Source organism: Erythranthe guttata, chromosome 11 (assembly GCF_056151865.1).
Source record: "Erythranthe guttata isolate IM_541 chromosome 11, IM_541, whole genome shotgun sequence".
In the NCBI taxonomy this organism is placed as follows: domain Eukaryota; kingdom Viridiplantae; phylum Streptophyta; class Magnoliopsida; order Lamiales; family Phrymaceae; genus Erythranthe; species Erythranthe guttata.
Window position 1 is genome coordinate 16408107 of NC_142543.1, and position 10942 is coordinate 16419048.

Consider the following 10942-nt stretch of genomic DNA (forward strand, 5'->3'; position numbering starts at 1 on the left):
TTCCTTCTAAAATCATAGTTGTGCTAATGCTAAATTACTTCTGTTTATGCTCCATTTCTTAAGTCGTATTTTGCTTTTGCTAGAATTCTGTCTTTTGCTAACTTTCTCGATTAAATATCTGATTTTATTTATTTCGATGGATGTATTGATATTTGTTGTTTCTATTTTTTTTATAAGACTACGGAAGAATCTTTCTTTTTGTTACTATTTAATATTTAACAAAACAAATATTTTGTTTTCATTGTTTATTAATAAGCAAAATCCCAACACGACTTCTGCAAAATTTATGTAATTACATGTGTATAAGCAAAGTCACAAAAGAAAGAGGACTATGAATTCCACTTGAAGCATTTTCATAGCTTTTTCGAAGAGAGAAGGATAATATTGATATTTTGGAAATTTGACAATACCTTTAATTTAATTTATGTATTTTCACATCAGTTATTATTGTTCTAATTTCTGTACTTTTTATTTGATAATTTCTCCATATATTTCACATAAGTTGTCCTTTAAAGTTTTCCTGTCTGATTTGCTTTGAGCTATTTTTAATGCAATAGTTTGCTTCTCCTTTATAATAACGTGTGACATACTTGAATGTTTGTGTTCTGATTTAAATGGCTAGGAGTTGGGGTAATGAAGAAGACGTTTTTCATTATATATATATATATATATATATATATATATATATATATATATATATATATATATATATATATATATAAACTTAACATTACTTTTATTTATTCTTTAGGATTTCATATGTGATAATGATGCCACAATTTCTTTACGAAAATCATTGAAGAAACGAACTGGTGATCGTGTTGATATCTACAATATGTCAGGTGATCGTGTTGATATCTACAATATGTCAGGTGATGGAGCAATTCAAGTTTCCAACTTTGAAGAGTATATGTATCTACAAGTTTTCGTTTATATAGTTTGTTAAGTTATTTGTTATTGTATTTTTCTATAAGTTATTTGTTATTTTCTATAATTTTCCGCTCGATAATTTATTTTTAAACATGTAAAAGTTTGATCTATGTTTGTTCAAACATTGTCCTACAGTACACAAACGTGACGCGTGCTATTTTTTCCAATAGTAACTTTGGCATTTACTAATGTTATATATTCAATATGCCCGTTTTTTCATGTCGTATATTTAAACTACTTTATTATTTACTTTTGTAAAATATCCACCGTGCAACGCACGGGGTAAGATACTAGTTTAACCCTAAAATCACAAAGGATGCATTGAACTTCAGAAAAGTTTATACTGGCTGGAGGTATTTGGCAATTCAATATTTCACAAGGTACTATATTGCAATTAACTCTATAAATAAGCAAGTATAGAGTATAAAAACTAAGCACTAGAAGCAAATACCAATATAAATTTCCACCACATTAATAGAAAATTCTCATTCATTTATTAAGAGGCTCAAATCAAGAAAGGTTGAGAACAAACTCAACCCTCACAAACAAGCCTTAAAAAGCAAATAATAAAAATCCACAAGACTTTACCTAAAGAAAAAACAATCCCAAATCATTCTACTTAAAATTACAATCCTTCCTTCGAAAATCGAATAAAAATAGCATCATAATCGCTAATAATAATTGCATTGAAAAAAACATGCTCATTGCTTTCCAAGAATGGTGGTCTCCGCAATCATGGAAGTGACAATGTACGGGTCCATGTTCGAAGCCGGCCTTCTGTCCTCAAAGTATCCCTTTCCTTCTTTCTCCGTGTCTCTACCCACGCGAATCGACGCACCTCGGTTTGCAACTCCCTACGAAAAAATAAAAAAATTGCTAAGGCCTTGTTTGGTTACAAAACGAAATTATTCAAGATTTTATATTTGCATAGAGCCCAATTGATAGATCGGATATATAAGCCAGGATGAGAGGTAATTTTGCGCGCAAAGGAAAAAAAGATAAATAATTTTGTCCTAATTTACCCATTTGAAGGTGTTGATGTCGGCGGTTTCGTGCTTTCCGGTGAGACGGCGTTCATTGCCCTCTCCATAGGCGGCAATGTGTTCTTTGTGCCTCAGACTGAGCTTTTCGATAGCCTTCAAAATTATTTCATAGCCTCCATCTTCCCTCATAGATTTGGTGCTGAAAATAGGATAATTATAAAATGAGATTTAATTACATAATTCCACCGTAAAATTAATAAAAAACATATATAGGAATTTTAAAAAATTACCTGTAATTAGTGTGAGCACCGGCTCCATTCCAGTCACCCTAGTGGTAAAAAAAATTACATGAATTAGAAACAAAAAAAACGACAGATCAAAACAAACAATTTTCAACAATAAAAATGAAATTTACTTTGTCTACGAACTTGGCTAAAATCAGACGGAAATATTTACCTCGATAGGCTTTGGGTCAAATGATAGCACAACCCCAGCAATTTCAGTGATCCTCTGCCAAATAAAAAGAATTACGTCAACACAAAATTAAGTGATTTCACATAATTTCCACTTAAAACAAATCGTGGCGAAAAAATTATTTTACCTCCAATATGTATCGAGCAATCCAAACCTCGTCACCAGCTGAGATTCCAACAGCAGGTCCAACTTGAAACTCCCACTGGAAAAATTAATGTAATATTAAATTATTGGAAAGAAAATAATCAATAATAATAAATAAATAAATAAATAAATAATTATAAAAAATAAATCTTGTTCGAGATGAGAAAGTGAAAGGCACCTGTCCAGGCATAACTTCACCGTTAATGCCGCTAATGTTGATTCCAGCATAAATGCAAGCCTTGTAATGAGCATCGACTATATCACGCCCAAAAGCTTTGTCCGCTCCAACTCCACAGTAATACGGGCCCTACACCAAATAGATAAATAAAAAAATATATATAAATAACAGAAAATACTACGATTTAACCTTTGTAATGGCTAATACCTGCGCACTAAAGGTAAAGAAAAAATAGTATATGTATTATACTAAGAATACGAAACACGAGTATATGAAACCACAGTATACATATGATGCAGTTCATAAGGGGTAGTACTAGGGGATAAGGTTGGATGAAAGTTTTATTTTTTTCTCGGAAGTACGAAACGACTTCCAATTCCGATTCCAAAACTTTTGGAATGTCACATAAATTCTAACATTTTTCAGAAATTTGGAAATTTCGGGAATAGTGCGAAACAACGGCTCCTTATGAATGTGTAATAACTACGGGTAAAAAGCATTTGACTCCGCAATATGAAGTACAAGTAATTACTACATTTAATTAATTTTGTAATCGTACAGTAAATAAATAAATAAATAGGTGTACTGTTGAAACAATTCGGAATTTCATTCAGATATTAGAACCGGAATGGAAATCGAAAAGTTCCAATTCCAATTTCAATTTCAATGTTTTGAATCCAAAAAAAAAAATCGAAAGTTTTGAAATCGGAATTTTTGGAAATGGGAACGGAAAAAGTATTTCCAATATTCGAGCATTTCACTCTGGCAAGTACTACAAGAATATCATGAAACTAAGACATACAACGAACTAGTTATAATGTTAACTGAAGAAAGAAAATTAAATGTTAGAATCAACAATACGACTAAATAAATTATATAAAAAAAAAAAAAAAAAAAAAAAAGCGAGGAAATGTTAATCTTACCTGAGGTCCGGGATAACCTCCCTTTGGCCATCCGACGGGCCACTTAACATCCTTTTGCAATAAAGTGTATTCTTGCTCGATACCATACCTATCAATCAAGAACAACATTTCCAATAATTAAATTGTCTCAACACGAATAATGAATAATAATAATTAATCGATATATCATTTTTAATACCATGGTACTTCAGTCACCACATCGGGGTGGCTGAAAACCTTGGCTGCATTGTGCCTGTTGTTCCCAGGGATCGGCACGCCAGCTGGAGTGTATGCATCACACATAACCTAATAGTACAGAAACCAACAAGTAAGAATTATACATAAATAAACACATACGTATACATATATATACATATTAATAAAAAAATTTACCAAGATGTTGTTGCCTCTTCTGAATGGATCCTTGAAAATGGCTTGAGGGCTGTGTGCATTGATGACATTATTAAGAAGATTAATATTTGAATTATAAAAAAATAAATTAATCGACGAAATACGGAACAACGAACTATAAGCGAGTGCACTTATCACTTACTATAGGATCACTTCACTGTCTTCGCCGGGGGCTTGACCGGTGCTCGAACCATCGTAGTTCCACTTAGGGAGCTGCGAAGGATCGGTAATCGGCCCGGGGAGAGTCTGCATAAACAAATAAATAAATCATTAATATTATTTTAAATTTTAATAAAAAATTAGAAATAATTAAATCCTAAAATAGGTTTTAGTTATTTATACCCTTGCTTTACTCCTGAGATCCATACCGGAGCCGCCGATCCTGCAAATGATTTTCACCACACACGGCGGCGTTTGTTACTTGTAATTTAATCATAGAATTAAACGGTTAAATAAAAACAAACACCGAATAATATTAAACTAAAAAAAATCAAGATCTAATTAAGGTAAGATCTGCAATCAACATCACTTAATAAAGAGGATTAACATTTAAAAAAACGGATTTAAATCTGTAACCACTAAGTATACGAAGATCAAACAGAGTGTAAAAAAAAACAGAGCATATACATATAAACACACACACACACACAATCGAATCAAATCAAACAAAAAAAACACAACGCTGACGAAAACGCATAAATCAAAGCATGCGGTTTGTTCAAAACGAAGTCGTTTCGCCGGAAGAAAAAAAAATTGAGAAACAGAGCAAAATCCATTAGAGAAAAGCGCGTGTGAGAAAACTAACCAGACATATTCAGCAATGATCTTCTCAGTTTCTGAGATGTCGAGGTTGATTAGATCTGAAAGGAGAGACATTTTTTGATTTTTTTTTTTTTATTTTGCAGAAAGGAGTTCTGTTTCTCTCTCTTCCCCTGTATTTCTCTCTCTCTCTAGAAAATGTAGTAGACTGTGAAGCGAGGGTGGTAGGTTTTATAGGAGGTTCTGAATTCTGATATATATAATATTATATATATGACGATTTTTTAATAAAGCGAAATTAAATTAATATTATATTATATTATATTATTATAATAATGTTACCAATTACATTGGAACTAGCATGACGTTTGTTTTCTTCTTGTTCATGTATATTTTTCTTTTTTGTATATCAATTATTGCTGGCTAATTATTATTATTATTAATTATTTATTATTAAAAAAATCTGATTTGCTTTTTAATTTTTATTATGCTAGTCAAGATTGGTATTAAAAGTCTTCATTTCCTATTTTAAAGGCCTCCCCCGCCTTTTTCTGGATACGGCGGCGCTGCCGCCGTCTAGCGGCGGTCATCTCAAGGTACGTGGTATTTCTGGAGGGTTTGTCGCCACGCGCCACCCCGAGCGTTTAGGTATTGGGAGAGGGTGAGAGAATCTAATAGTTGGATTCTCGTGATACGCGGAGATTATTTTTCGGGCTCTTTTCTTATTTTTTTTTTTAATTTTTAATTTTTGCATGCTATGTGGAGAAAGTCTTGGAGAAAGATATGTGCATATCTGCAAAATTCAAAAAAGTAAAAAGATGTAATCCGCATTTATAGTTTATACACTTTCAAATTACTTTTTTATTTTATTTATTTTGATTGTAAAAGCACAACTTTTTTGTAGATTAGTTCAAACATAAATGTATTTAAATGTATCATATTCTTTCGGGGTGATATAGTTATCTAGATTAGACAAATTCAGATTAGATGAGATTGGATGGAATCAATTCTCTACTGACTAATTAATTATTTAGTTACTATGATGTGTTATGTATTTTCATTTAATTTGAGTGTGTAGGGTGTTCTTGTTTTGTGCTCTTTCGTTTCGAAATAATTCTCTTTTTTGTTTCTTTATTTTTTTTATTGGTGTGGTGCACTAAAACAATTGATGCATACGAGTGGATTTTTGAGATATGCATAAAACATAATAAAATTACTCATATCATTAAAAAAATCTACTAATTGACTATTAAGTAAATAGAATTAATACGAGGAAATGTGAGAAAAGTGCAATTAATGCATTATTGAAATTCTAAACCGACAAATTATATAGAACAAAAAAATAATTCATCAAAACGACAAAGCGGCAGCTATTTGAAAAATATGGAATAATTGTTATTTGTAGCTCCAACTTAATAATAATAATAAATAAACATATATTATGAATTCTCAATTATAAACATATATAACATGTATTTCTCCTAATGAAAAAGAAGAGGTAAGTGGGAATAAATCAATTTTGATGAAGTTAATAATAGTAAACATTTCTTAGATAGGAAATTAATATTATAATAGTGAAGAATATGAGGTTCATACTTTCACATGGGACTAAAAATTGGTGAAATTGTACCAAACCTATTACCATGTGCTATTAGTGGGAACCACGTGTTGTTTTCCAATTTAAGAGTTTCAATTATTATTACTTGTTAAGAGCATTAAGTATTTCATTATAATTAAAGTTTGTTAGCACAAAAATGGCATATATTTTAGAAATAGAAGAAGACTACTTCCCTCAATTTGTAAATTTTAGAGTATGCAAAACTAGGCCTAGTGAACAAAATTAATATTTATTATTTAGCGCAAATAGCATTTAACCCTCATGTGGTTTAAGCTTTGCATAAATGACATTCTTATACTTTTAATATAAGCGTGTGATATTCCTGTAGTTTGAACTCTGTGCACATGACCTTTTGTACTCTTGATATAAGTATATAATAACCTATGATATTTCACTTAGTAAACAATCATGCTCATTATGAAGAGAATTTTTTTTAAAGTAGAAGGACGTTGTGTGTTACATTGAAAGTATAAGGGGGCCATGTCATTAAGTTTATACCACAGGGGGTTAAGTGTTATTTATCCTATTATTTAAGAATAGTAAAAATTACTTTCAAGTTCGAATTGTAAAATGGGGGTTCGTATTATCCGGTAAAAATTTATTGACAAACTATTTTATATACAGCAGTCACTTTACAGGTGGGATTGATCGATCAAATAATAACAATATTTTATATTGTTTTCATTGTTTTTACAAAGGCTCCAAACATACAAGAATGGGAAACTCCCATTCGGTGTTTTGAAAATTAACGTGGATGCATCGTTTCTGGTGAGTCGAGACTTTTTCCGTACATCGCTTGTGGTGAGAAATGATAGAGCTGAATGTGTGTGGTGGCAAGTTAGGAAGTGTTGGGAAAATTGGTTAAAAATTGAGTCATGAACAATTTTTTATCAATGTTATTGTACGGTCTAATTGAGTATATAAATGAATTTTGGATTAGAACCAATTTTGTGGTGAATGAAAAAATTACTAGTCCAAAATATAAGGAAAGTGGGATTTGAGTTATCCCACATTGGAAAAGTAGAGAAGTACTGAGCTGTATATATATCAAAATATTGGGACGGGCCAAAAACATTAGATCATGGGCTTTTAACCCATTGGGCCCTTATTACTCGAAGTCCATCTCGATTGGTCTGACTGGTCTGAATTGGTGCGGCCGAACCAATGCAAACCATTCGGCTCAACTCGAAACGGTGCAACCACTCCCAATTGGCTCAACTCGAAATGGTGCAACCATTCAAACAAAAGGTACCTTTTTGCTCCAAAGGATACTACTTTTCGATCCTTATAAATAGACCCTAACTTCCCCAAAATTCCACACTTCAATCTAAAAACAAGCCTACTACATATTAAGCCTACCCTTCACAGATTCTCTCGAAAAGTTCTACACAAAGTACAGTTCGTCGTACTTGGGATTTGGAGTGCTCCTATTCCAAGTTTTGCCGTTGTATCTTGGGAGACGATTTCCATTTAATCCGTTAGCACCGTTGCGGGGAAATTTCGTCTTAAGGACAGAGACAACTCGCCTCGGCAAAATTCTCGTTCATAGCAGATTTCCAACAATTAATTAATTTGTTCAACCAATTTACTAAATTCACTACCCCTTTTATGTATCGGGAACAACAATCTTAAGACGAAATGTTTTTTGATTTAGTAAATTGTGTTTTCTGCACACATTGGTAAACGAGATGGAGAAGAAGATAGTCTGCCAAAAATCAAGAAGTTACAAAATACAATTGGAGAAAGTTTATTTTCGGACAGAACATGAAGTCCACATTCTTGCCCATTTTCGAAGGTGTTAAAGTCCGAATATGGCAAATTAACATTTCACAGAAGTTGTAGATAATCAAGTTAGCTTTCCAGAACATGTTAGATCGTCACAATCGGAGATCGTACGAGGAAGTTATGATGAAAACACCAAAGGGTGGCAGAACTGCCAATGCACCTTTTCATGAAAAATACAACCGTTCGTGACCAATGCAACTCGTCGCATATTAACGCATCACCAATGTCCAATGCACGAAATTTTGGTGCAAATTTACAGCACACCTATTCCGACTTCGAGGCTTATTTTGATCATGATCCAGTCCGAATCTCAGAAAACGTAAAAGATAAAAGTTGTAGAAAAGTTTGTTGGCTGTTCGGATCATATTGAATCAACAAAATCGGACTTGGGACGGAAGAGATATGAATAAATCATTCAGCACTGCCATAATATTGACACGATTTGGTGCTACCCACAAAATCTTGAATTGACGAACATATAATTTATCGGGTACGCTTTTTAATTATAAGATATCTATTTGTGAAATATATTGATAATGCTATATGATATAATGGTGGATTATTGCATGATAGTTTAATTTCTATGTGGAAGCATATATATATATATATATATATATATATGCTTAATGAATATTCATTATGTTTGTGTATGTACACTAATAATAGAAATATTTTTATCCTAAATGCAATAAAGTGATAGCATATATGTTAATTACTTGAATAAGTGTATTATGAACATCATGATATGTGCTATACTACATGACATTTCTTATGAAAATGCATATTTATTTGCATAAATTGCATATAGTTTTGATAGGGGATTAGCTTTCTCCCAATTTTCATTTGATGTGGAACCATTCAGTTGATAGATTTTCGAATATGTTATATGAAATTCGTGAGTACGTGATCTTATTAACGTTTTTAATATTATCTATGAACGATTAGACTTGTCTCGTATATTAAGTATAAGTTACTTAGTAAGAGGAATATTAGTATACATCTTATTATTTGCGTAAACCATACTAATTCATCATAATTGTGTTATTGCATGGACAAGCATTGATTACGTGCTATAAAATTTATATCAATTCATTATGTTGGACATGAACTAATTTATGGCATGAAATATTATGTTCAAACTTGATGTTATTATATACTCGTGTGTATACTATATGTTGATATAATATGCTTGATATATTGTTTCTTTCTATGATCAACTAGTATGAACGTCGTGCTCACATGTCATATATTATGTTTATGTACATATGTTTTATATATGAATCATACTATTGTTTAATTAAAAGCGTGATTGAAATAAAATAGAAAGAAAGAGAAGCTCAATTCATGAGAGCACATGAGTAGTTCTTGTCTCAAGAACATAAGAGAAGATCGAATCGTTGGTTCAATTTGATATCACATTTACAATGTGATGATCTACAATGTGAATGGATGAGATCGGATTTTGATTTCCAAACATCCGAAATAATTGCAAACAACAATGAATGCTTTGTTGAAAAAAAAATTCGAGCAATTTGCTTAAGAGCTTGCTTTGTAGAATTGAATCGTTGGATTTGGCTGAATTTTGAACGGCATGTTTAGGACATACAATCCTAAATTATGAACGATTAAGATTAGAATTTGTATATTCTAACATTAATATTGAATAGTGGAGATCAACTACCATTTGAAGAGATTAATAGTTTCTTGTTTATTAACAAGATTTAAGTATCTTGACGGGTTTTCTCTTTTGAGGAAAATGAAGAAATCTTATTTGTTGACAAGATTTAAGTATCTTGAGAAGATTTCTCTTTCTGTACTTTCTTGAGAGAAAGAAATACAATACTTTGTAACTAAATATGTTGGTGATCCAATATATTTTTCTAACAAAAGAAAATGTATTTTGTTATATGTTGTATCCTTATTAATAAAAATAAAAATAAGGATCTCAAAGCATTTAAATGCTATGTGAATGAAAGTTGGAAAGTGCCAACTTTGACAAATGAATTAAGAAATGAGAACTAAAACTTTGGAAAAAGTTTATGGATATCATATTGATAAATTCTAGAATACATACTCTAGAATTTGTGGGGGTCTTTATCCCGAGCTAACCACATTAATATTTAGAAATGTGGGTGTCTTTAGACCCTAACCACATAAATATTTAGAAATGTGGGGGTGTTCAGGCAAAGGTAAAAAAGTACCTAAGTTAATATATAACGCCTAGTATAGTTAAGTGGATAAAATACTTAAGCATATTCATTGAATATGCAAATAATGATTGTACATAAGATAGTCATTCTTGATGCAAATTACATTATATTTTTCTTGTAAAATAAGAAAAATAAATAAGTTCTAAATAAGAGAACTAATAAATGTCTAAGTGGTAAATCATCAAAGTGATGAACAACCAAGTTAAAATATGTGTGATTGGTAAATCATCAAAGTGATGAACAACCAAGATACAACAAGATGACAAAGAAAATCAATATGTTTGATTTTGATTTGATTTTATAATTTATGAGTTATAAAATGAACAAAGGACAATTATTGAAATATTGTCTACATTGGAAGAATGTACGTGGAAGTTAGTTTGTCTTTTTCCAAGTAGTAAACCATTAAGGTTTTGATGGACTATTCAAAGGAATGATTAAGGGTGGTCCAATAAAGCTAAATTAAATAGCTATGGAAATATTCTAAAGTAATATTTGATAAACTTGTGTTAGTAATTCTCGTAATAATGAGTGTGGCCAATGTGTTT

General features: G+C 31.2%; 1 protein-coding gene across 2 annotated transcripts; it reads right to left on the minus strand.

The window, feature by feature from the left end:
- Nucleotides 1–1401: 1401 nt before the first annotated feature.
- On the minus strand, nucleotides 1402–5204 carry LOC105958812 (glutamine synthetase cytosolic isozyme). 2 transcript variants are annotated; one of them, XM_012982817.2, is made up of 12 exons: nucleotides 4828–5204; nucleotides 4365–4404; nucleotides 4165–4268; nucleotides 4005–4053; nucleotides 3811–3917; nucleotides 3633–3720; nucleotides 2710–2838; nucleotides 2515–2589; nucleotides 2370–2423; nucleotides 2204–2241; nucleotides 1953–2112; nucleotides 1402–1784 (listed from the first exon to the last, which is right to left on the minus strand). In XM_012982817.2, exons 1-12 carry the CDS (start codon nucleotides 4896–4898, stop codon nucleotides 1632–1634), a joined length of 1068 nt encoding a protein of 355 aa, XP_012838271.1. In that variant the 5' UTR covers nucleotides 4899–5204; the 3' UTR covers nucleotides 1402–1631. The 2 variants fall into 2 exon arrangements, with proteins under 2 accessions (XP_012838271.1, XP_012838279.1); XM_012982825.2 differs by lacking the exon at nucleotides 1953–2112 and having other exon boundaries at nucleotides 1402–1724; nucleotides 4828–5002.
- Between the last annotated feature and the right edge of the window lie 5738 nt (nucleotides 5205–10942).